General features: G+C 38.8%; 1 protein-coding gene across 2 annotated transcripts; it reads left to right on the forward strand.

Annotated features, from left to right (window-relative positions):
- The first annotated feature begins 495 nt into the window (after window positions 1-495).
- On the forward strand, window positions 496-26,457 carry Ccni (cyclin I). Of its 2 annotated transcripts, XM_070012731.1 has the most exons (7): window positions 496-1,045; window positions 6,040-6,196; window positions 13,538-13,666; window positions 16,680-16,754; window positions 16,879-17,019; window positions 17,581-17,811; window positions 24,952-26,457. In XM_070012731.1, the coding sequence occupies exons 2-7, from the start codon at window positions 6,083-6,085 to the stop codon at window positions 25,393-25,395; spliced, it is 1,134 nt and encodes a 377-aa protein (XP_069868832.1). In that variant the 5' UTR covers window positions 496-1,045; window positions 6,040-6,082; the 3' UTR covers window positions 25,396-26,457. The 2 variants fall into 2 exon arrangements, with proteins under 2 accessions (XP_069868832.1, XP_069868833.1); XM_070012732.1 differs by lacking the exon at window positions 6,040-6,196.
- The last annotated feature ends 838 nt before the right edge of the window (window positions 26,458-27,295 follow it).

A 27,295-nucleotide genomic window follows, 5' to 3' on the forward strand; every position in this document is an offset into this window, starting at 1 on the left:
CAGAGTGGAAAACACCAGAAGGCTCCAGGTTGGGTCAAGGAGCAAGTTCAACCCTTACACCGCCCCCTCCCCGCCCGGCCCCCTAAAGCAAACGCTCAGCCAGCGGCTTCTTTCTTCTCAGGGGCGCATGCGCAGCGCACTCTCCGGCCACTGCACGCCTCTTCAGCGAGCAGAGAAGGCGCTTACGTCACCGTGCCGATGGCAAGAGCCTCTTCCGCTCCCGAGGAAAAAGAGTCCGCGCATCTCGACTTATCCCAGAGAAAACGTCCTGACTCCTTCTACCCCCCGCCCCATACCAATTACTTCAGCTGCCAAAGCTTTTTTTTTTTTTGCTAGCCTTCTCTATTCGTTCGTTGGAGGAGAGAGCGGCGGAGAAAGCAAAAGAAGAGGGGGCGGGAGGCTAGCGCGGCGTTGTTTACAAGAGCCGCAGAAGCCAGCAGATCCCTCCGCGGGGGCGGAGCTTGGGGAGCCGGCACTTCTCGCCCCTCCCCTCCCTCCCCTGCCTTCCCCGCGAGCGGACGCGGCAGCGCCTCTGTCTCGCTTTTTCTTATTTTTTCCCCCCCTTTCCCTTCCTTTTCTTTTCTTTTTTTTTCCTCCCTTCCCCCCTTTCACCATTTCCCCTCGAAGCCGCTTCCCCCGGGCAGGGGCAGAGCCGGTCTCATCCCCCGCCTCTCCCCGGCCCCCGCCGCCCTATGGCGAGTGGGAGCCCCCTCCTCACCCGGGCACCAGCGGCGGCGGTCGGAGGAGCGGGACCGGCGGTGACGGCGGCGGCCTCGGGCCCGGGGTCATCATGGAACTAATTCGCTGACTGACCTACGGCCGCGGCCGTGTGCGTCCCGCCCGAACGCCTGCGCCCCCATTCCCCCCCCCCCGGCCCGGCTCCCCCTCTTCTCCCTCCTCAGCAGCCCGGCCGTCGTCCCGTGCGCCCTGCCGCCGCGCGCCCCGGGGGATGAAGTGGTAACGGGCCCCCCGGATGACCCCGCGTCACCACTGCGAAGCCTACAGCTCTGCCGGGGAGGAGGAGGAGGAGGAAGAGGAGGGGAAGGTGAGGGACGGAGCTGGGGGTGGGAGTGGGGGCGAGGGGGTGAGCTGCGTCCCGGCTCCGGGCGCGCGCGCGCGCGCGCGCACACACCGCCCGGGAGGGAAGTGCCGGCGGCGCGCGCTTCTCGCCGAGACCCGCCCCCCCGGGGGGGGGTCGACTTCAGCGGCGCCCCCTTCTGTCTTTGGTGGAGCCACCTCGCACCTGTCCGGCTTTTTCGGTCCGCGAGTAACTTTTTTGTTTTTTTGTTTTTGATAGCAGCAGCAGCAGCCTACTCAGGTGCGTGTTCTAGGCTCCTTGAACCTGTATTGCACAAAGGAAGGGTCCCATCGCTACCCTCTGACCCCCCCCCACCGGTCCTGCTGGAAGATAACTTGCTGCGGTGTGAATGCCAAGCCAATGGGGCCAGCCGCTAGAGCTTAGGAAATTGGAGGGGAAGATTATCATCCAGGGCCTGGGTATGTAGGTAGGTAGGTAGGTGGGTGGGTGAAACCGGAGGAGGTGAGAATTGAGTTGCATCCCAAAGGACAAGATTAAAATACTAAACTTTGGAAGGGGAGCGTTCACCGATCTCTCTAGTGTCTTAGGGGCTTCCGTTGCCGACCATTTTGACAGAAGTTGAGGATTGTGGCAAAATAATGACAGGTATATTGTAGGTAGGAAGGATGGATGGATGGATGGGAGATCTTTGAATGTCAAGGCAAAACGTTTCGATTTTATTCTGACAATGAAGGAACGAACTACTTGGCATTTGGGCAGCACACTTGATGAGGCTTTTAATTTGCCACGCAACTGTCCTTAGTTGTTTGCTACTCATTTCGTCCTCAGGAGGACTCTTGGATGCAGATGGTACCTGCCTCATAGGAGAGGAGCTTAGCCTCTACAACCTTAACCAAGTATCCCTTCAGATAGTAGTCTGGCTCTTAATGTCATGTGGTTTTTGTCCTGAGTTTGAATTTGTATTAACAGTCATGTTATTTGCAGGTCATTTGTGTCAGATGAACAGAAAGAAGTGGGCAAACAAATTAGGAAAGAAAAGAGATTTTTAAGTAGACTGATCAGAAACCAGAGGGAGAAGATTCTGATCTCTTGGACTAGGAGAAATTTTTTAATACTGATCGTGTAATAGAATCACCATGTACTGACTTGGAAGGTGTAGTAGACACCATGATCTGCAGTTAACAGATAATGAGTTTATGTGGTAGTGTAACATCTTAGTAGGTTAGAGTGGAACTCATCTTAGTCAAGATTGGAAGCTGAGAGTGCTCATAGTTTGTATTGATTGTGTAATTAATATTCATCACATGCAGGCTTATTCATCTTTAAAAATAGATTTAGGGGTTTGGCATGGTGCTAAACTTTGCAAATTGAGTGTTAGTCATCAAGACACCTCAAGTATGAGACAGGTTTACAAGTGTGGTCATCACAAAACAGTCAAATGCAAAAGTAAAATTATGACCAAATACAGATGCAAGAAGTCAGGGCACAGTTTCAGAAGACAGTTCTATTCACACAGACAGCAGGTTTTGGAAGAAATGTACAGACATTTCAAGTTAAAAGACCAGTGTGTGGGAAACTATTTGATTGTTTTGGACAAATTACCAGTAATTGATTATTGTTGTTAAATCAATAAGGTTCTTATAGGTGCACATTAATCCTACAGAGAAGAACTAAGATCCAGAAGTCAGCATTAGTACAGGATTGTTAATAGGGTTGGCGTTTTGATCATCATAAATAATGTGGTAATGAAGTTGTGGTGTACCAGCCTTTTTTTTTCTTTTTTTTCAGAAGAACAGGAAGCCCTGTATGTATACTAGTAATAAAATTAATGCTATACAAAAATTAACATTTTAAAACTATTCAGAAATTAAGTTTTTGATAATCATGGAAAGTAATGTAGCAGAAATAATAGTTGAGACAATGGGATGAGAAACATGAAACTATTTTAAAGTTAGTATTGTGAAGTATGCCAACCAAAACTCAAATTACTCATCCCTAATCTGAAATTATGAGATGTTCCAAGAGCCAAAGATTTTTGAACAGTGGTATCTAGCTACAGTGGAAGATTCCACACCCTGAAACATTATTTCATATTCAAAATCACTGAAAAGTTGTATGAAACTACTTTTAAGCTGTGTATATAAGATGGATAAAAATGAATTTCTTCAGATTAGGATCACATCCACCTCATTATCTATATGCAAATATTCAAAAATCCAGAAAGATATGAAATATTTCTGGTCCTAAGCATTTTGGATAATCAATATCCAACCTATATAGTCCTTTTGTTTTTAGAAATGAAAAAGCATTCAGAATTCTGCATGTGTTTGAGTGTACATTAACAAAAGATAGCTATGTTATCTTCAAAGGCTGTTGCAGGAGGCTCACAAGTTTGAGGCCAACCTCAGCTTACAGAGACCCTGTAGCAAGAAGAAAAGTAAAATTTTAAGCTTTTGTATTTTATTTCTTAGCAAAATTCATTATTCATCTAAACTAAAAATGTGAATTACAGTGTTAAGAAATAGACCTGTACATTGTTAGTTAAGGAAGTAAAAACGGAAGCTACTGTCATCTCCATGTCATAGTTTACTTATAAAGGAGTATTAAAAATACTAAAACGGGGCTGGGAAGTTGGCTCAGTGGTAGAGCGCTTGCCTTGCATGCCTGAGGCCCTGGGTTCGATTCTTCAGCACCACATAAGCAAAAAGGAAAAAGCTGGAAGTGGCGCTGTGGCTCAAGTGGTAGAGCACTAGCCTTGAGCTGAAGAGCTGAGGGACAGCGCCCAGGCCCAGAGCTCAGGCCCCACGACCGAACCAAAAAAAAAAAAAAAATACTAAAACGGCTGGGAATGTGGCTTAATGGTAGAGTGCTTACCTAGCATGCATGAAGCCCTGGGTTTGATTCCTCAGTACCACATAAATAGAAAAGGCTGGAAGAGGTCAGTGGCTCAAGTAGTAGAGTGGTAGCCTTGAGCAAAAGAAACTTAGGGACAGTGCCCAGGCCCTGAGTTCAAGCCCAGGACTGGCAAAAAAAAACCCCAAAAAACTAAAACATTTACATACATTGGCATTAACATTTCTGTTTAGATCTGTCTCATACATTATGAGTATTCCTAAAACTACTAGAGATAGTTCTAGACAACAGGAATCTTTTCTGAAAGAATCACAGGAAAATTTTCTATTTTAGTAAATTTTGCATTGATACATTTAGTTTTATGTAAGCTACTGTCCATTCTTTTATATCATTTAATCTGTGATCCCGACAAATGTATTTCCCTCCCGTATAGGATCCCATCCAGAGTTGGTGTTGCACTTTTATTTTAGACATCCTCATTTAATGTAGAATATCTCCAGTTTTTTGTTAATTGTTTTGTTCTTTTGTTCTTTCAAGTGATCTTGCCGCACAGCCCGTGTTGGCCTCCAGTTGGAATTCTTTTTTGTGTGTGTTGGTCCCGGGGCTTGAATTCAGGACTTGGATGCTGTCCCTGAGCTTCTTTGGCTCAAGGCTAGTACTGTACCAGTGAACAAAGCTCCACATCCAGCCTTTTCTTCAATAGATTATTGGAGCTAAAAGTTTGATGGACTTTCCTGCCATGGCCAGCTTCAAATGGGTATCCTTAGATCTCAGCTTCCTGAATAGCTAGGATTATAGGCATGAGCTACCAGCACTCAGCCTACCAACTGAAATTCTTGCTTCTGCCTCCTATGTGCAGAATTAGACATATATTACTACTCATAGCTCTTTTTATTATTTAAGGGAATTTGAACTTTTTCCCTTTGTTAGATTTTCCTACTATGAACAAAGAATTTTTTCCTATCAGTATGGTATATTACATTAATTGGTTTCTGATTAGTAAAACAACCTTTACATTCTTGGAACAAACTCACTTGAGCCACAGCTCCACTTCCAGCTTATTGTGCTTAATTGGAGATAAGTTTCAAAGATCTCAGCCTTCTGAGAAGCTAGGATTACAGGTGTGAGCCACTGGTGTCTGGCTTTTGCCTATAGCTTTTAAGTCAATTTTTGTAGGTTGTGGTTTTAGGAATTTGTTCATTTTTATCTAAACTCTCTGATTTGTTTATAATTGTTCATAACATATTTGTAATTTTTTAAAAATTTAATTTATTTCTGACTTTAATAATTTACCTTTTCTGCCGGGCGCCGGTGGCTCAAGCCTGTAATCCTAGCTACTTAGGAGGATGAGATCTGAGGATGGTGTTTCAAAGCCAGCCAGGGCAGGAAAGTCCATGAGACTCTTATCTCCCAAAAACCACTAGAAAACTGGAAATGGCACTGTGGCTCAAGCGGTAGAGCACTCACCTTGAGCTGAAGAGCTGAGGAATAGCGCCCAAGCCCAGAGTTCAAGCCCCACAACCGACCAAAAAAATAATAATAATAATTTACCTTTTCTGTTTTTATTTTCCCTAGGCTGAGTTTGCTAGTTTTGATCTTTCTAAAAACCAGCTTTTGTTCATGGATTTTTTTTCTTTTTATGTTCTCTACTTTATTATTTTCTCTTTAGTTTTTATTTCCTTGATTACCCACTATGAAATGCAGAAATAGGTTCTCATTTTATCTTCCTCTAAAGCCATACTTACATCCCCTTATCCTCTCAGCCAAGTTTTATCACAATCCTTGTTGAATTATTATTTATGTAAAAACTCAATGAAGAAAAAAATGAGCAGTCCATTCTTTTTTTGGAGTAATATTTGTGGTAACTAAGACTTTCTAACATAAAAGCCAGTGATTTAAATTTTTTTGTCAATATTACCATTTTGATAAGGTTCTATTCCATGGCATTGTTTTCATTCTCTTCATAACTGAATTTTGTATTTAAAGTGAGAATGTTTTGAATAACTGATTATTGTATTTTAAAGTACTATAAAATTCTATATTGCCTCATAACATTCTTTTATTATATGAATTACTTAATACCAATGTGTGTATAATAATACACTTATTCTATAATTAATGGGCATTATTTGTATTTGATTTTATAGGTAGCTACATCAAGCTGGGTGGCAGACAGCTCTATAGGATATCATGAAGTTTCCAGGTCCTTTGGAAAATCAGAGATTGTCTTTCCTATTGGAAAAGGCAATTTCTAGGGAAGCCCAGATGTGGAAAGTGAACGTGCCTAAAATGCCTACAAATCAGGTAATGGTTTCTTTCTTCAGATAGATGAGTTTTATTAGAGATATACTGCTGAGTACATCATAGTATTTTGACACTGCCTTGGAAAATAGTACCCATTAAAAGCATGCTCTTGAGGAACTTTTTTAATTTTATTTTTTCTGAAAAAGAACAATTAACTTTGTTCACCTGCTTGCTTGTTTGTTTTGCTTTTTTGTTGTCTAATTTACAGCTATAAGAGAGTTACGACCAGTCATTGTTCTTCTCATCAACTAATACAACAGTAGTAAGCTGCCTTTATTTCTAGAATATATGGTTAGCCATGGAGGTAGAACATCTTTATGCCATTATTTCCATTGAACCCAAAATTAATCTTCATTTTCTCAGTATTTACAAGAAATTGAAGCACACTACTAAGGTAATACCAATATTGAAGCCTCTTGGAATGTAGTCAATCGAACTCAAATTACCACTGGCTGTATGCTCTTGTTTAATTTTTTTATTGTTATTATAAAGTTGATGTACAGAGAGGTTACAGTTACATAACTCAGGTAACTGCGTGCCTTTTAAACATTTTAATACTTCTTTGAATACTTCTTTGCCAGTCGCTGGTGGCTCACATCTATAATCTTAGCTACTTGGGAGGCTGAGATCTGAGGATCAATGTTCAAAGCCAGCCTGGGCAGAAAAGTCCGTGAGATTCTTTATCTCCAGTAAACCACCAGAAAACCGGAGGTGGTGCTGTGGCTAAAGTGTAGAGCACTAGCCTTGAGCTGAAGAGCTGAGGGACAGCAAGCAGTTAAAGTCCCACGACCAAAAAAACCAACACATTTAAATACTTCTCATAATATTACAGGTTTTTTTTTGGTTGGTCATGGGCGCTGTCCTGAACTCTTCAGCTCAGGGTGAGCACTCTACTCTGATGGTTTTTTGGAGATAAGAGTCTCATGGGTTTTTCCTGCCTGGGCTGGTTTTGAACTGCAATCCTCAGATCTCAGCTTCCTGAGTAGCTAGGATTATAGGTGTAGCCACCAGCGCCCGGCAGTATTACAATTTAAAAAAATAACTTCACTTTATCTATTCCACAATTTTATTATATGGGACAGCTTTTCATTCCTCGTACCTAACACGGTGTTTGCTTAATATAGAATGATAGCCAAGAAACTTTTAATATATATGAGTGAATGAAGGACATATTTAAGTTCCTTCTGTATTATTTTAATTCTGCCTACTCCCATTCTTTCTCACAAAACTGAAGATTAGTTGACTTGAGTGAGTACCTTCTATAATAAGAACATTTCTGTATACTTTTACTTTGTCCTTTAATGATCTAAAATATGTAGTCTTAATTTGCTTACAACCTAAGCTAATGAATAATATTTATAATTTGAATCTTTACCTAGGATAATCTCTTCTCATACCTTATTTCGTGTTTATATTTTCATGAGCTTGTGAGGGGTATTTTTCCCTAACATTTAAGTGTTGGTTGCATATTTTAACATACTCTAGGCACTACTGTACTACTGTACATATTGGCAGACAACAGTAGAAAGAATTCCAAATTTGCCTTTGTCTAGTGAGCCTCAAAGCCTTTCAACATCTGCTTCTATTTTTTTATGTCCAATTTTTTACTTTTTTAATTAGTACATATTGTACAAAGGGACTTCATGTGATATTTCCATACATGCATATAATGTACCTGATCAAATTTACCCCGTTATTTTTTTAAATCTCTTTAGTAGCTGTTTTTAGAAACTTCTATTTCCTTGAATCAGCATATAACCAACAATAATAAACATTTACAGTATGTCTTTGAAGGTGATATTTTTAACCTAGCCTATTTCTCTAGGTGGTTTAAGAATATTAGTAAATAACAGAGAAGAGGAGTAAATAACAGAGAAGAGAACAGTATCAAAATTTCTAAGAGCATTTCACTTCTTAAGAACTTAACCTTTAGTAATGCCAAGTGGGAGCTTTGCTTAATACCTGTAAAAGTTGAGTGGCTCAGTCTGGTCAGGACAGGAGAAAAAGCTTCCTATAAAAAGCTAGGGAACTGGCTGGGAAAGTGGCTCAGTGGTAGAGTGCTTGCCTTGCATGCATGAGGCCCTGGGTTCTATTCCTCAGCACCACATAAGCAGAAAAAGCCGGAAGTGCCCAGGCCCCACGACTGACCAAAAAAAAAAAAAGCTAGGGAACTTTTGAGCTGCTTGCCAGAGTGATACCCAGAGTAGTTTAATTTTTTATTGATCAGGTAGGGATTGGTCTTTCGTTTCTATTATTCTATATTTCTATTTTTTAGATGCTCATAAATATGGAAAAATTTAGGTACTGTGAAGCTTCCTTAGTTTTGTGTGAAGTTTCTTTAGATATTGTGAAGCTTCATTAGTTTTCTCTTCCATCCTTTTCCCTAGCCAAACTTTGAGAATCTCAGAATCAGACTTCTGCGATTCTCACAGTTCTCTATTGTATCCATTATGTCCAAGTTAAGCACAGTGTGTGTGGTTAGGCAAGAATATTAATACACCTATCATTCCTTTGTGCTCCCACACAGAAAACTCTGTACTGACCTTATGAAAACATACAATATTGCAGTTTCAACTGACTTTTCTTGAGGTAATATAGTTTTTGTGTATTGGCACACACTCCAAGTAAATACTTGATAAATGAATAGTGATGATCATTTCTTTATAATTGATCCAGGTATCCTATTATGTTTTTGGTACTTTCAATGTAGAGGAATTCTTTTGTGTAATAGTATTTTGAAAAACTAGTCAATAACACTTTTAGATAGTCTAAATTTATTTTGTGAAAGTGCTTTTGATTTACAAAGATAAAACCTTATCATAAAATTAAAAAATAGGTAACATGGGTAAGCTTAGGCTACTACTGTTTTAATGAAGAGACTAACTCCATGAAGGAAATAACATAGAGTGTGTGTGTGTGTGTGTGTGTGTGTGTGTGTGTGTGTGTGTGTGTGTGTGTGTGTGTGTGTGTGTGTGTGTGTGTGTGTGTGTGTGTGTGTGTGTGTGTGTGTGTGTGTGTGTGTGTGTGTGTGTGTTGGTGTGTGTGTATTTGACACACATAGGAATAGAAATGTAACTGAATAACATTGTTTCTCCTTTTGAGAGAGTTATTGGGGTTTAAACTAAATTCTTTCCTTTACTAGGCAGGTGCTGTACTATTTGAGTTATGCCCCAGCTTTTTTGAACTGCTTTTATTTATCTTCATTTTTTGGCAATATGGCAGTTTGAACTCAAGACCTTGTGTTTTTTAGCCTAGCTTCTACCACTTGAGCCATATCTCCAGCCCTGCTTTTTGCTGGTTATTTTGGACATGGAATATAATGAAATTTTCTGCCTAGACTAGAACCAAGATCTTTTAAATCTCAACATCTTGAGTAGCTAGGATTGCATGACTAAGCCACTGGTGCCCTCATGCTTTAGTTATTTTTTAGATAGCTTTCTGCATGTGTGTGTGTGTGTATAAATTTATTGTATATTAAGGTGTTGTACAGAGGGATTACTATTTCATAAGTCAAGTGATGACTACAATTCTTTTTAGACAGTGTCACCCCCTCTTTCACTTTCCCTCAGTTCCCCCTCCCATTCCTGTCCACAAGTTGCATAGTTCATTTTCTACATAGTTTATACTGAATACTGTGCCCCCCCCCCCCAAAAAAAAAGACAAATTACTAAAAGCAAAAACAAAACAACAGCACCACCACCACCAATCATGTTTCCATTTCCTGGAATGTTTCAGTAATAGTATTTGATATATATATATATATATATATATATATATATATATTTTTTTTTTTTTTTTTTTTTTTTTTTTTTTGGGTCCGGTTGTGGGGCCTGAACTCTGGGCCTGGACACTGTCCCTCAGCTCTTCAGCTCAAGGCTAGCACTCTACCACTTGAGCCACAGCGCCACTTTCGGCTTTTTTCATTTTGCTTATGTGGTGCTGAGGAATCGAACCCAGGGCCTCAGGCATGCAAGGCAAGTGCTCTGCCACTGAACCATCTTCCCGGTCCGTATTTGATATTTTTGATTAAATAGTTTTGATAAATAGTATTTTAAATGAGTTAAGCCTTTGGGTTCCTCCCCTGAGAGTATCCACCTTTAGTCTGTGTGTGAATGCCTAGAGTCCCATAAATTGTCATGTCCAGTTGTAGTCATGTCCAGATCTAGTTTTCACATAAGACAGTAAACAAGTGTTGTGTCTCTCTCTGACCTTGGCTTACTCACTTAACATGATTTGTTCTAGGTTCATCCATTTCTCTGCAAATGACATAATCTTATTCTTTATAGTAAAATTCCTTTGTGTTTATGTACTACACAATTTCCTGCTTTTTCTCTGTATAGGCCTTAAACTGCAATCCATGTAGCTGGTAGTATACCTGTGCTCCAATTTGTTGAGATGAGATCTTGCTAACTTTTTGCCTAGTCTAGCCTCAACTTCCATTCTCTTTAACTTTACTTAGGCATAGAACTTAATTTTGAAAAGATAACATAACACTATAATATTTACTACATTTGAATTGATTTGAAGAAGTGATCTTATAGATCTGTATTACTTCAGTAAGAGTAAGAATGTGTTTCTGAAACTATTCTGTGGAGTTTTTTCCATTGTTATTGCTGTTTTGGGCTAGAGATAATGCTTTCTTGGTCTGATTTATCTTATGATTATATTATTTTAAAATAATTATTCAAAAATAACATTTTGTAATTTCTTTCCTCTCATTAGAGAATCTAATATTTGAGTGCCTGTTCATTCTGTATATACTTCTGTAAGTTACATCACTTAATTGTCACCACTATAATATGATAATCTCCACAGCTATATTCTTTTTGTCATTGGTGATAACTCCTTAAAGTTTGTGTGTGTCGGTGTGTCAGTTCTGGGGCTTGAACTCAGGCCTGGGCACTAATGTGCCCAAGGTTAGTTCTCTACCAATTGGGCCACAGCTCTACTTTTAGCTTTTTGGTGGTAAATTGGAGATCAGTTTCATGGACATTTCCTACCTAGGCTGGGTTTGAATCATGATGTTCATCCTCCTCAAAAGCTAGGATTACAGATGTGAGCCACCAGTGAGTGCTCAGTAATACTTCTTAACGTATTATGTTTGTGTTAATTGTCAAACATGAAATAATAGGATTTTTTTTTCTGCAATAGTACTATGATCTAACTCAGGGCTGGGGTCCTGTCCCTTAGTGTTTTCACTCAAGACTGGCACCCTACCACTTGAGCCACAGCTCTACTTCTGGCTTTTTTTGCTGGTTAATTGGAGATAAAATTCTCAAATTTCTCTGCTGGACTGACTTCATACACAGTCTCCAGATCTCAGCCTCCTACAGTAGCTAGTATTATAAGCTGGAGTCACCAGTGCCTAGCCAAATAATGATATTTTTTTTTGGTCGGTCATGGGGCTTGAACTCTGAGCTTGGGCGTTGTCCTTGTGCTCTTGGGCAAGTGCTGTACTGCTTGAGCCACAGCACCACTTACGGTTTTCTGGTGGTTTATTGGAGATAAGAGTCTCACAGACTTTCCTGCCCTGGCTGGCTTTGAACTACAATCCTCAGAGCTCAGTCTCTTGAGAAGCTAGGATTACAGGGATGAGCCACCAGCGCCTGGCTAGAGAAGATACTACAAATTACCTTTATTATATTGTTAGTATTTCTTTTCCTTTTTTTTATAGGGTCATGCTTAAGGGAATTGGCTAAGAGGTGGATGTATGGCAGTTAACCTTTAAAAATACCATTAAGAGTTTAGAGCTAGATGTAAAAGTTGTAAGCTTTGATAAGTTGATTTGAGTAACTAGAAAAACATTTGTCAAATATAATCTTTAGTGTGTTAATAACTGTTAATGCTGTGTGTATGTGTACACATGTGTGCATGTATGCACACTAATACTAGAGCTTGAACCTCAGACCTCTTCTCACTTAGCTTTTTGCTCAGGGCTGTTGCACATGAGCCACTTCCAGCTTTTTGCTAGATAAGTATAGATAAGAGGCTTTCAGATTTGTCTGTCCAGCTTTTTGCTAGATAAGTATAGATAAGAGGCTTTCAGATTTGTCTGCCCAGGCTGCTTTTGAACCCCATCTTTAGATTTCAGCCTCCTGAATAGCTAGGATTACAAGTGTGAACCACGTGTGCCTGGTTTGTTAATACATCTTGGTCGAGGAATTAATTTCATTGAATTGCTAATGATTAGGAAGAAGGCTTGAGCTATGGTTACTATCTAAAGAACAAGTAATATATTTTAATATGATTTTCATCAGACATGGTTAATGCAATGATATGATAAGGATTGCAATGCTTTGATTAGTTTGAGCCTTTACCTTATTGAAAATACTCTTTGAATCTAAACATAAAGCCACAGTCATTTAGATTATTACTAGTTGTTTACTAATGATGAAATTCAGGGGTAAAGATGCATAAGTCATTGTATTTGGTATACCTTCTAAAAATTAAGCAGCTTAACATAGTGTAGAAAAAGTAAAATAATAATCATATTTTGTGTTTCTGGCAATCTTTCCAAGTAATTAGTTAAGGTTAATTTCTCCTGCAGTATCTTTTTCATTATCTTTACCTGAATGATATGTTGTCCCTGGCATTTTTTATTACTATAGCTATCATTCTGTTATCATACTCATACTCTGTTATCATTTATGTTTTCTGAGATAAATTAGTGGCTATTTCCTATATTAAAAGGAAATTTAGGGCTGGGAAGGTGGCTCAGTGGTAGAGCTCCTGCCTTGCAAAGGCCTGAGGCCCTGGGTTCGATTCCTCAGCACCACATAAGCAAAAAGAAAAAAGCCGGAAGTGGTGCTGTGGCCCAAGTGGTAGAGTGCTAGCCTTGAGCTGAAGAGCTGAGGGACAGCGCCCAGGCCCAGAGTTCAGGTCCCACAACCGGACGTCCCCCCCCCCCAAAAAAAAAAAGGAAATTTAGTATATTTTATTTTCAAGAGAAATTAATTGTGAAATTGTCAGTTGGTAAAAAATTTTACTTAAATTTTAAGGTGTAATGTCATTTTATTTTGTTTTGTTTTTAATTTGGTGCTTATCCTGAGTCCTGAACTCAGAGCCTGGGCATTGTCTTGAATCTTTGTGCCCAAGGCTACTAGCACTCTACCACTTGAGGTACAGCTCTACTTCCTGCTTTTTGGTGGTTTATTGGAGATAAAAGTCTCGTAGTCTTTCCCACTTGGGCTGGCTTCCAACCCCAATCCCCAGATCTCAATCTCCTGAGTAGCTAGGATTACAGGCATGAACCACCAGCATCCAGTGTATATACTATTTAGTAAGCAAAATCTAAATAAACTCTTGATGGTAACGTTCAATTTCTAATTACTCCTTTTACAGAATGTTTCTCCATCCCAGAGAGATGAAGTAATTCAGTGGCTGGCTAAGCTCAAATACCAGTTCAACCTTTACCCAGAAACATTTGCTCTGGCTAGCAGTCTTTTGGACAGATTTTTAGCTACTGTAAAGGTAAGTATTTAAGAGACTTGAACATAAATAACCTGTTGTTTAAGGATTTATATGTTGAATTAAGGTTCATAGTAAACATGTATGCATCCATATGAAGACATAGTGTCTTCTGTTGTTTTAAAATTTTGAAGCATTTCTTGTTACCTTTTGTTTTTGTTTTTTGTGTTTTTGCTTTTTTGTTGGTCGTGGGGCTTGAACTCAGGGCCTGAGTGCTGTCCTTGAGCTCTTCAGCTCTACCACTTGAGCTACAGCACCACTTCCAGTTTGCTGGTGGTTTATTGGAGATAAGAAGCTCACGGACAATCCTGCTCAGGCTGGCTTTAAATCATGATCCTCATATCTCAGCCTCCTGAGTAGCTAGAATTACAGGTGTGAGCCACCGGTGCCCGGCAGTCTTCTTTAACTTTCTTTTTGTTGCAAGTACTCAGATCCTAGGACATTTTTTCCTCTCTTGATTGCAATACAAACCATATAGCATTGATAGTATTTAATAATTTCGTGTATGAGTGCTGCCCAGTGAATCAGATAGAAAAGTACGTAACTTCAAATTTTTAATCTTAAGAGACTTTTAAAAAGAGCCCTTAATTTATAATGCCTGAAATATGGCTTCTATGAAATGCCTATCTTTCTTTTTTCTTTCTGTTTTTGTCCGATACCAGGACTAAACTTGGTATCTGATGCTTGCTCTCACTTATTGTCTGGCACTCTACAACCTGAGCCTTGCCTGAAATACCTACTTTTAGCAACAAACCTTCCTTCTTTTTTTTTTTTTTTTTTGGTCTGGTCATGGGGCCTGAACTCTGGGCTTGGACGCTGTCCCTCAGCTCTTCAGCTCAAGGCTAGTGATCTACCACTTGAGCCACAGTGCCACTTTCTGGTTTTTTTCTTTTTGCTTATGTGGTGCTAAGGAATAGAACCCAGGGCCTCAGGCATGCAAGGCAAGCGCTCTACCACTGAGCCACCTTACCAGCCCCAAACCTTCTTTCTTTCTATAATGTATACTGTATTAAATACATAGCCATCCTCCCTTTCACAGATATTTATGTGTCTATTTTGAGTTGTATATTTTTCAATGATTATTATTGTTGTGAATTTATTATAAAATTCTTCCTATGTTTATTGAACATTTTAAACATGTTTCAGAATTTTGCCAAATACAATCTTATTTTTCATCTTCTTTACTAATTGGATCCTGTCGTATTTATTAATATCCAAAAATCTTACCTACAGATAGCTGATCTTTATTTAAAAAGATAATGTAGCCTGTAGCTTAAGTACAGGCATTTGAACCATAAAAGGCTGCATAGTGGATGAAGCCTTAATCCTAGCAGATAAACATCACTATGAAGCCCTCCTGCATAGTCTCTCTTCTTATCTTACCTTAGATATACATAAGGGTTCCAACTTACCTATATTAATGAATTTTGCAAAATTGTTACTGAAAATTAGATTTTGGTGGTATTCTTCATCTGTTCCTCATCTCATACTTGCACTAACAGACACTTTGAAAATGATCTTACCTTATAGATAGGAACACAGGCAAAGTTAAGTGACCTTTAAGCACATCAGACCCAAGAAATACATAATTTGTGTGTGTTTGTGCATGTGTCTGCATGTACTCATGAACAAGTACTCAGGGTCTTGAGCTCTGGCTCATCCTTTTCAGTCATGACTGGTGTTCTGTCAACTTGAGCTACAGCTCCACTTACAACTTTTTGCTAGTTAGAGATGAAGAGTTTTTGTATGTGTCTGCTCAGGTTGATTGCATGCCTCAGATCTTATAGTCTCCTGAGTAGCTAGGATTATAGATGTGAACCACTGGCTCCCAACAAGAAGTACATATTTTTACAATTAATTGACCTTGTATGAGTTTACAACCTTTTTGTTCTTATGAGACTTGAATGTAGGGGTATGTGTGTGTGTACGTAAAATTTCTACTTTCTACTAGTATTATATATTTTTAAAGCATTTGAAATATACTAGTAGTTTCACTTACATTTTTTTCATGCTCTTTAATTTTACTGCCACTTAGTTGTTAGTGGTATTCTTAGTTTTAAAAATAAACATGCAGGGGCTGGGAAGGTGGCTCAGTAGTAGAGCGCTTGCCTTGCATGCCTGAGGCCCTGGGTTCGATTCTTTATACTGTACAGAGGGGTTACAATTACATGGGCAAGATAATGAGTACATTTCTTATCAAGCATTGCAGCCTCCTCCTTTGTTTACCCTTCACATCCCTTCCCAGCCTCCCCCTCTCCCCTCCCCCCCCTTCCATTCTTCAGCACCACATAAGCAAAAAAAAAAAAAGCCGGAAGTGGCGCTGTGGCTCAAGTGGTAGAGCACTGGCCTTGAGCTGAAGAGCTAAGGGACAGCGCCTAGGCCCAGAGTTCAGGCCCCACGACCAGACCCAAAAAAACAAAAAATAAATAAATAAGAATAAAAAAATAAACATGCATATACATGATTTAAAAATGAGGGAACATTCTTTATTATATGAAAAACTTGCCTTTTAAAATCGGGATTTTCATGCTGTCAGGTGCCAGTGGTCCATACTTGTAAACTTAACTACTCAGGATGGAGATCTGAGGATCACAGTTCAAAGCCAGCGTAGGCAGGAAGTACATGAGACTTATTGCTAGTTAACCACCAAAGAGAGTGGAACTGTGGCTCAAGTGGTGATAAAACATTAGCCTGAAGAATAAAAATTCAGGGACAGCACCCAGGCCCTCGGTTCAAGCCCCAGGATCAGCACAAAAAGACAATTAAGCTTCCCTTTATTAGATAGAAATTAAATTTCAGCTAAGTAACTTTGGCTAAACTTTCAGCATTAGAATAATTTTAATTTTTCAGTAGATTACCTTATAAATGAATAGGGTTAATTACAGTGTAAAAAGCGCTAATATAAAATGAAGTGGTTGTAATCAGTTAAGGAATTCCACAGAATTGTGTACATACTTGTTACATCTTCATATTTTTCAACTAATTAAAGTTGCTTTTTTCCTTTTCAAAATTTTAGGCCCATCCAAAATATTTGAGTTGTATTGCAATCAGTTGTTTTTTCCTAGCTGCCAAGACTGTTGAAGAGGATGAGGTAATAAATCTTTCTAAGATTAGTTATGTTTCTTCTTTGAAATTTATTTTTGTTTGCCAGACAAAAACTGAAAATGTATTCCTGTCCTTTCCACTTTGTCCCCCTTCCCCTTTGCTTTGGATAGAAAATTCCAGTGCTGAAGGTATTGGCAAGAGATAGTTTCTGTGGCTGTTCCTCATCTGAAATTTTGAGAATGGAAAGAATTATTCTGGATAAATTGAATTGGGATCTTCATACAGCTACACCATTGGATTTTCTTCACATTGTAAGTATACCCAAAGGCTTAAGTTCTTCTTGTTCTCCTCTTTGTCCTCTTCTCATCCTCTTACCTTTCCTTCCTTTTCATTCTTCTCTTCCTTCTCCGACTTCCTGTTTGTGAGTACCAGAGTTTGAACTCAAAGACTTGTACTCACTCAGATTGCTTGTTCCAAACTGGCATTCTACCACTTGAATCATGCCTCCAGCCAAACTTTTTGCTGGTTAATTGAAGATGGAGTCTTTCAGACTTTTCTTTCCCCAGCTTAGCTTTGAACTGTGATTCTCCAGGTCTCACTTTCTAAACCGCTAGGATAACATGGTTTCCTGGTACCTGACTTTTAGTTGCTTATTTGAGTGTTTAGTTGTTTTTGTAATTTGAAGAAGAGATTGGCCCACTCATTTATTTTACTTAGGAAAAGGAAAACTAAATCAAGAAAAGATAGAAATAGAAGCTAAAATTTCTAACTTACAGATTGAATGACAATTCATTTCTATACATAATTTCCTTAGACACTTAAGTAAAACTAACATGATGTTTTGTGGTTTTCTTTTCTTTCTTTTTTATAAGTTTCATGCCATTGCAGTGTCAACTAGGCCTCAGTTACTTTTCAATTTGCCCAAATTGAGCCCATCTCAACATTTGGCAGTACTTACCAAGCAACTACTTTATTGTATGGCCTGCAACCCACTTCTGCAGTTCAAAGGATCCATGCTTGCACTGGCTATGGTTAGTTTGGAAATGGAGAAACTCATTCCTGATTGGCTTCCTCTTACAATTGAACTGCTTCAGAAAGCACAGGTAGGTGTCAGTGTAATTAAATAGTTTTATTTTAAGTCTTCCTTTTAACTGGAATACATAGCAGTTATAAAACTAACGGATATTTTTAATCTAGTAATGGCAAACTACTCTTAAAAATAGGCTAGCCCAGGTTCCGGTGGCTCATGCCTGTAATCCTAGCTACTCACGAGGCTGAGATCTAAAGATCATGGTTCAAAGCCAGCCTGGGCAGGAAAGTCCAGGAGACTCTTATCTCCAATAAAAACCACCAGAAAACCGGAAGTGGTGCTGTGGTTCAAGTGGTAGAGCACTAGCCTTGAGCTGAAGAGCTGAAGGACAGCACCCAGGCCCAGGTCCAGAGTTCAAGTCCCACAGCTGACCAAAAAAAAAAAAAAAGGCCAGAGTATTATCCACTTTAAACTTGTAGATTGGATGTCTGTTAATATTTCCCTTTTAGTTTTATATAAAGAACTACCTAACCATAGCAGTAGGTTCATATAGTGCTTTTCTATTCTACTCATCTTACCAAGAGGTTAAAAATACCAACCATAAAAAGTTACTTTTTATACAAATAAATTCATTGATGATTAGAAAGTGAGGTTATTTGTAGTAAACTATGGCAGGTAAAAGCTGTTTCTGAAAGGTCTTATCCTGCTATTATTATTACCTAAAATTAGCTTGTAACTTACACTTCCTAGTTGGTATAAAATGTTATTGGTTGATAAAATATCTACCCCCTAAGTAAAATATAATGATTTGGTGGAGAAAATTCTTACTCAAATGTGGTTATAATAAATGTGCTATATATTATCAACTATTTGTAGAGAAGCCTTACTCTGTTATGTCACCTAATAGAATTAATCAGGCAATACCCCTGCTCTATACTTGTAAGAAACTCATGAACCACGTTGCCTTCATATGATTGTATTTATTTACATTTAATGCAGTTGAAATTGGTTTCTTTTATTGGGTTCTGTTCAGATGACTTGAATTCTGAGCTTTAAAAAAATTGGAATATAGAGAACTAAACATAGCAAAGATCTGTATACTATTTTACTCGTTAGTGAAAATACAATAAAGAGAAAAAATACTTGGCTTTATTGTCTGGTGAGCTATTTGGTGAGGTTACAAACGTGAGCTGTCAAAGTTACCAGAACCTAAGTATGTCATACCTCTCAGCTTCTGAGAAACTTAGATTCTCGTTTGTGAATAGAGAAGAGCTAAGAGAATTTTCATAAAAAGAGTGATGATGGAGCTGGGAATGTGGCTTAGTGGTAGTGTGCTCACCTTGCATGCATGAAGCCCTGTATTCAGTTCCTCAGTACCACATAAACAGAAAAAGCCAGAACTTGCACTGTGGCTCAAGTGGTAGGGTGCTAGTCTTGAACAAAAAGTTCAGGGACAGTGCCCAGTCCCTGAGTTTAAGTCCCAGGACTAGGCAGAAAAAAAAAAAAAAGAGTGATGATAAGAAACAGCATTCTGCCTATGTTGTGACACAGGTTGTTCTTTATTAAACATCTTGTCCTAGATTAAAATAATTTGTTTATTTCCATTGAGTTAAATACTGTAGTAGAAATAAATCCTAGAAGATATTTGCTCTTCAGTGAGGATTTTTAGAAACTTAGAAACTGCCTCATTTTGGCCTACCTAAAGTATTAGAAAATAAAGTTGAATATCAATCATTCACATTATACTAGAAAGTGAGGAAAATAAACATTAATAGAAAGGCTTATTTATTAGAAAAAATAACCTCTGTGAATTCTGACTTGACCTCTGTATCTGCTCTCAACTTAGTACAGGGAAAAAAAAAACCCAAATGCTGTATAAAGTATTGGTGTTGTGAGGAAAGGACAAATTTTGAAGCATAAATAGATTGTTTTAAGTTGCAGTGTTCTGTGGTTTTTGGAGCTTCGTATCTTTTGAAGATCACTAGAGAATCATTTGATTCTCTTTAGTATGTTTTCTGGCTCTAGAAGAAGAATGTGCTCCCTGAAATTTTTTTCTCCTTAATTAATAGAATACTACATACTTGAGATTTAATGGATCTTTTTAGAAAACATTTTGAACTCTTACGTTCTACTTCAGAGAATTTGACATTTTCTTAGAATCATATAGAGAACTACTCAGTAATGATAAAAAGAATGTGTGTATGTGTTAATATCATACAAAGTTTAAAGATTCAAGTCTACTGGTTTCCAAAATTTTCTTTTCTCTACCCTACAAAATTTATCTTTATGCAATCCCAAATACAAAGTGAAGCTCTCCATTGTAAAGTATGTATAGGGGAGAGGATGCAGTCTCAATTGATGAATCTGATTTCATGGACTCTGATCCATGTAGTATTCAAATTACAGTCAGACAGTGAACAGAACCAGGTAAGCTCACAAAACTTGATAGAAACATTGGAACTTGATTTAGCAGTTCTTTCATTCTTAAACCAGTTTGGGCTGATGACCTACCCACACACATGAACAGCTCCTGGTTTTCTGGGCTCATTGCTGGCATTGTTAAATGTTAAAATTCATGTGTTCAGATTATTGATGATTAGATCTGTGACAAGGTTTGGATTTTTTTGGTGTTTGAAATTCTTTGGTGTTTTGAAACCCAGTATTTTGCTGATAATATTTGGAGGTGGATATCTGAGACAGACTTCAACTGAGATCCTCTGGATCCTAGTCTCTTAAGTAGCTTACAGGCATGAGCTGCTGGTGCTCAGATACTCTCCCCCACCCCATGGTGGAGGCAGTCAAACCCAGGGCCTTGCACATGCTAGGCAAGTGTTCTACCACTGAGTTATAGCCCTAGACCAGTGCTTATATTATTTCTGTACATAATTCTCAGTGTTGCAGTTGGAGAGAGGGTCCATTCACAGGTATTTTGTGCTGTGTATTTTGTGGGTTTTTTGGCCAGACTCTGGTTGTTCACTGGTTTGAAAGGTAAACTACCTCCATCTTCCTAGTCTCTCCCTCTACCCAGCCCCCTTTGTAAGTTCTTGAGCTATTCGTTGTACTCTAGGATGGCTAAACCTCTTCCTCTTCTTATTCCTTACTTTACCCTTGTTCTGCTTGTATGGACATGCACCATGTAGTCCTCTTTCTGATTGATGCAGTTCACCAGTTCACCCAGAATCTTACCTACTAATATTAGTGTGGTGGTCTCCCTACTTAAGTCAAGCAGTAGTCAAAGTATTTAGTCTGAAGGTGCCTAAGGTCAGGTTATTCCAGCAAGTATTTTCAATGCTTCATGCTGCTTCCAAACCGGGACCATTTGGACTATCACTTATATCATCATTGCTCCCCTTTCTCCTTATACTTTGTCTGCTTTAATGCTGCTTGATGTACTCTCTGAGAGCTACATTTGGTTTTGCTTATTTACTAGCAAAGGATTCTTAGAGATGGTTGCCATACTCATATTTGGGGGGAAAAAGTCAGGAAAATTGTCATGTTATTTTGACATAGTAATTACAGAGTTCATTTTAAATCTCTTCGAGAGATCCCTTACAATACTTAGCTGTTTAAGGTTCTTGTCTCACCAAGATCAAATTGTTTTTGTACAGTAACAGATTTAGATTGTACTAGATAAGAGTTTATCTTGATGTGTTACTTTGAACAAAGGGCTGCCTTGGGATTTGGATGGAAGTGGAGTTCATATGAAGTTTTGTTTTTTTTGGTCTGGTCGTGGGGCCTGAACTCTGCTTATGTGGTGCTGAGGAATCGAACCCACGGCTTCATGCATGCAAGGCAAGCGCTCTACCACTGAGCCACCTTCCCAGGCCTCATATGAAGTATTCACTTGAATGATTTATTTATTTGTCCATCATGGGCCTTGAACTCCTGGGCCTGCACGCTGTCCCTGATCTCTTTAGCTCAAGGCTAGAGCCCTACTACTGTTCAAAGTACAGCACCACTTCTGGTTTTCTAATGGTTAATTGGAGATGAGTCTCCTGGACTTTTCTGCCTGAGGTGGCTTTAAACTGTGATCCTCAGCCTTCTTGGTAGCTAGGATTACAGATGTGAGGTACCAGAGCTTAGCTAAGTTTGGATGAGTTTTGTTTTGTTCTGTATTTTTTTGTCAGCCATGGGGCCTGAACTCCAGGCCTGGGTGCTGTCCCTTAGCTCTTCATCTCAAGTCTAGCATTCTACCACTTGAGCCATAGTGCCACTTCTGCTTTTTCTGCTTATGTGGTGCTTCACACATGCAAGGCAAGCACTCTACCACCGAGCCACTTTCCCAGCCCAGTTTGGATGATTTTTAATACGCTTTCTAACTCCTCCTTTTCTGCCTGTCCTTATCTATAAAATATTCATTTTCCTTTGTCATACAAATATGATAGTTTTCCTTTCAATTAAAAAAAAAATTTTTTTTTTTTTTGTCAGAGGGCTTAAATTCAGGGCCTGAGTGCTGTCCCGGAGCTTTTTTACTCAAGGCTAGTGCTCTACCAACCTGAGTCATGGCACTTCCAAGTTTCTTGAGTTAGGAGTCTCATGGGACTTTTCTACCCATGTTGGCTTTGAACCCTGATCCTCAGATCTCAGCCTCCTGAATGGCTAGGATTACAGGCATGAGCCACCAGCGAACGGTTCATAATTCATAGTTTTTTGAGTCTACTATGTTTAGTGATAAAGGCATTAGAATATTTTTGGTATTTAAAGAATTCAAAATTCTTTCAAATTGAAGAAGTAATTCCAACACTATAGCCTTTTCGCTACCCAGTATCTGTCTTGTATTAGTTCTTTTGAAGATTGTTTAAAATATTGGCAGGAACCCCACCCCTTTGCTTCTCTTCCAGTATTTAGCAGAGATCAGCTTCTACAACCCAGGTAATAATGAAACCTACCCTGTAGTTGTAAGTTTGATAGTTAATGAGGCTGTCTTTAAGTATTGTGTAATTTTTTTTTAAGGAAGAAAGTTCCAATACTAGTTAATGTCTTTTTAGAATACATTTTTTTTGAAAGAGGTTGAGAAAGTCAGTGGACAAAATGGTAGGTACTAAAATCTACAGCATGTAGTATATTTTTGACAGTTTCACATTTGTATTAACATAATACCAAATGCCTTTTATCCTTTTTTCCACCAATTCTAAAATGAGTATATTTATACATAAATTAATTTTGTTACCAAATACGTTCTTGTAGAGTTGGATATTTTCCTTTGTAAACAGTTGTGCTATGTGGTAGTTTATATAGGGATGAACCAGACTTGGTTAAGAAATGTCCAGAGTAAGCCAAGTATGGTGGTAATATGCCCTGTGATCCCAGCACTTGGAAGACAGAGACAGAAAGAACTTAAGTTCAAGGCCAGCCTGGGCTGTTGCAAGACTCTATCTCAGAAAACATACAAAAAAGGCTAAAACAGCTATAATATGTACAAAACTAGAAAAAGTGATTGCCATGATAAACTTTCTAAAGGTAATAGCATTTAGCTGGCCGTGGAGAAAATAGATAAGATCGTTTCAACAGGTAGAAATAGAATGAGCAGGGGCTAGGAATATGGCTTAGTGGTAGAGTGCTTTTGTAGTATGTATGAAGCCCTGGGTTTGATTTCTCAGTACCACATAAACATAAAAAGCTGGAAGTGGTACTGTGGCTCAAGTGGTAGAGTGCTAGCTTTGAGCAAAAGAAGCTCAGGGGCAGTGCCCAGGCCCTGAGTTCAAGCCCCAAGACTGGGGGGGAAAAAAAAAAAAGAAAGAATGAGCAAGGGCAACGTAGTAGATTTGTGTATAAATAGAGCAGACCTGTATGTCCAGTATATAGAGCATAAGTTTGAGGGTATGCTAGGAAGTAGACTGGAAAAGAAAGTTGGGATCACATTATAGAATGTCGCCAGGCTAAAAGTTAAACTTTTTTTTTCTGGCAGGCATTGTGATATGCTACTAAAGATAGTTGATAAAGAGAGAAACATAAGATGCTGTAGATTGTTTTGACAGTGCTGTCATTACAGGGAAAGTAAGACACAATGCTATTGTAGTACTGAGGATTAAATTCAGGGTTTCAGGCTTGCTAAGCAAGCACTCTGCCTCTTGAGCCCCAGCTTGAAATTCAGACTTTAGGTAAGATTTTGAAGGCCCTTCATGTGGTGTCATTGTGTTAGAACTGGGGTATAAAAAGATGTCTATGATATAAATGCCTGTGACTTGTAGTCTATAATGAAAGGCCAAAGGATTAAGTAGATTATTATTCTAATATAATGTGGTTAAGTATGGTGATGGGTTGATAGAGAAACATGGTCATGTAAGTAGTTGGGTTGTATAGGGAGTTAGGAAAGACAAGTGTGGCTCCAAAAAGGATTGCTGTCTGAACTGTCCTGAAGGATAAGGACATACTAGCAAAACTCAAAACAAAAACATTTATTCCTAGTGTTTTTAACATAAAGTTTACTGTTTTCTACAAAAATAAAACTTGTTTAAACTTTTCATTTATTGTTTTTAAATAAATTCTTAACTAGACTTCCCTGTCATTCTGGTTTTAAATTTGTCTTCATTTTCCCTGGCATAGATTCTTAATGAATCTTGTGTTTGTCTTTTACTTTTTTTTTTCCGGAGGGGGGGCGGGTTCCAGTCGTGGGGCCTGAACTCTGGACCTGGGTGCTGTCCCTCAGCTCTTCAGCTCAAGGCTAGCACTCTACCACTTGAGCCACAGCACCACTTCCGACTTCTTTTTTTTTTCTGCTTATGTGGTGCTGAGGAATTGAACCCATGGCCTCATGCATGCAAGGCAAGCACTCAACCATTGAGCCACCTTCCCAGCCCCTGTCTTTTACTTTTTTAATTGAAGTTAAAAGAGGCCAAGAGGATAGGGTATTAAAGGGTCTTAAAAACAGGAAGAGACTCAAAGATATGTACACATAATTTATATAGCAGTGAAGAAAAAAGTTTCTGCTCTCATATAAATGTCCAGGATACCATTACAAATGTATAATCGAATAGAGTTCCATAGAACTATAGATTTGAACATAATTTAAAATAGGTAGGCTAATTTAAGACAGGTAGGAATAATTTAAGATAGGTAGGCTAGAGGAACTAGTGTGAGGGAGAATGTGGGGAGAGAAAGGCAGGTGAGGGATAGAGGGCACAAAATGGAACGGTAGCTGATGAAGGTAATAGCCTATGTTCAATGGTTTATGTTACTTAGGTCACTGTTGTGTTTTTCTCCCTTGGCCTAGATGGATAGCTCCCAGTTGATCCACTGTCGGGAGCTAGTGGCACATCATCTTTCTACTCTGCAGTCTTCCCTGCCTCTAAATTCCGTTTATGTCTACCGTCCCCTCAAGCACACCCTGGTGACCTCTGACAAAGGAATGTTCAGATTACATCCTTCCTCTGTCTCAGGCCCAGACTTCTCCAAGGACAACAGCAAGCCAGAAGTGCCAGTCAGAGGTACAGCAGCCTTCTGTCATCATGTCCCAGCAGCCAGTGGGTGCAAGCACACCTCTGCTAAACGCAAAGTAGAGGAAATGGAAGTGGATGACTTCTATGATGGAATTAAAAGGCTCTATAATGAAGAGAATGCTCCAGAAAATGTGGGTTCTGTGTGTGGCACTGATTTGTCAAGACAAGAGGGACATACTTCCCCTTGTCCTCCTTTGCAGCCTGTTTCTGTCATGTAGTTTTCACCCAAGTGTTAGTTAACCTGCCAGGGCAAACTAAGGTTGACTACTCTGGAGTGAAAGCATATAACCAGGAAAGGGTATAGCTCAGGCTGTTTTGAAGTGAGCCAAAAACAAAAAACAAACAAAAAAAATACAGCAAAACAAAAGCCCTTGTTCGGTGGCTAATTATAATTGATTAATTTATAACCTGAAAAGATTCAAATATTTTTAAGAAGTAGAAAACTTTGTAGTGTAACAGTTCCACTCTTGCCCCATGTCAAAAAATTCCATAGTTAATGCTTAAAAGGCTCCAAAATTTATAGTTACTAACCTTTGCTCTCACAGCCTTGATTTAATTTTCTGTTGCTTTTGCTTGTTTCCCCAATGAATACTGAATGAACTTTATGCATGTTGCTCTATATACTGTTTTCCATTGAATAGGTAACCCCTGAAATTTTTTTTTTTAGCAATTTAATAAATTTAGTGTGGCAACCATGTTTAATCCGATTCAAGTTCCAATTTGTCTGAAAAGGGTACTTTAGTATTGGCCCATTTGAATCAAAGGTGATAACAGAAAAGTTCTCATATTACAAAATTGATTTTCTTGTTCAAATTGAATTTTTTGAGTTACAAACAAAATTACTGTTTTCATTTTTATTTTAAAGCTTTAAAAGAGTATATAATTAGGACATTTAGGTTTGTTTAAATCATTTTTGACATTTGTATAGAAGAATTCCTGATAAAGTTAATATATCCAGATGCACACCAAAGAAACATGTATGTAACGTATAATTAGATTTTTTGTAACTGATGTTTTCACTCATTTGTAATCAGTAGGAGAGACTGTTGGGCAGCTCTATAATTTGAGTCTAACACGTAATAACTGAATTCAGTACCTTAGTTTTATGTTAACTATTAAGATTTTCTTGATAACAAAGTTAATCCCTTGCCTCCCACCTACCCAAATTTCTCTTCATGACTTCTGGATCCTGAGCTCCTTGTGCAGTCTGAAGAAGGTATTGCAGTCAGACCATGTGCTGATGATAAAAGCCTCTGGTAGCAATAAAAAGTTGTCCTTAATCTTTGTGTCTGTAACTTCCTTACTGTTTGTGAAGAGGTATGTTTCCTGATTGCTTGGGCATTGCCATGTCAAGTAAGGAAAATAAAAAGTCTAAGAATATGTTTACTGAAAAGTAAAACAAAATAATTTGGATGTGACTGAGAGGTGTTTTAGATATAAGAATTTCTCCCTTTTCTAGCATTTTCTCAATGGGTTTGGGCTTTTTTTTTTTTTTTTTTGTCATCGGTCGTGGGTCTTGAACTCTGGGTCAGGGTGCTTTCCCTCAGCTCTTCAGCTCAAGGGTAGCACTCTGCCACTTGAGCCACTGTGCCACTTCATTTTCTGGTGGTTAATTGGAGATAAGAGTCACGGACTTTCTTGCATGGGCTGGCTTTAAACCTCGATCCTCAGCTCTCAGCCTCCTGAATAGCTAGGATTACAGGTGTGAGCCACTGTTGCTTGGCTATTATGGTTTTTCTAGGGCAGGCTCAGATTTGTGTATCTAGATAATGTTACTTTTTAGCTCACAGATTTTGCTTGTAGGTCAGCATCTAACATTTTGAAAATACTTGTGGATGAGTTTCTTACTATGTGAGGACTTTATAGTCCAACTGAAGAGGGAAGCGAAAGCACAAGGAGGTAAAAGAATGAAAGAACAGTTGTAAAGATAGCAAAGGATTAACTCATAAAAAAATTCAAACCTTTCATTTTATTTCTCCAGTCAAAAGAATTGAGAATTATGGGAGCTCCAGGAAGTTTACAACTGCCTATGTTCATACTGTATGTAGAGATTGGTACTGAGTCCTATATTTTCCCTCTCCAACAGATACTATGCTTGAAAGCTAGGGATAGGGTCAG

This window comes from Dipodomys merriami, unplaced genomic scaffold (assembly GCF_024711535.1).
Source record: "Dipodomys merriami isolate MVZ:Mamm:240054 unplaced genomic scaffold, mDipMer1.0.p SCAF_9, whole genome shotgun sequence".
NCBI classification, from domain to species: domain Eukaryota; kingdom Metazoa; phylum Chordata; class Mammalia; order Rodentia; family Heteromyidae; genus Dipodomys; species Dipodomys merriami.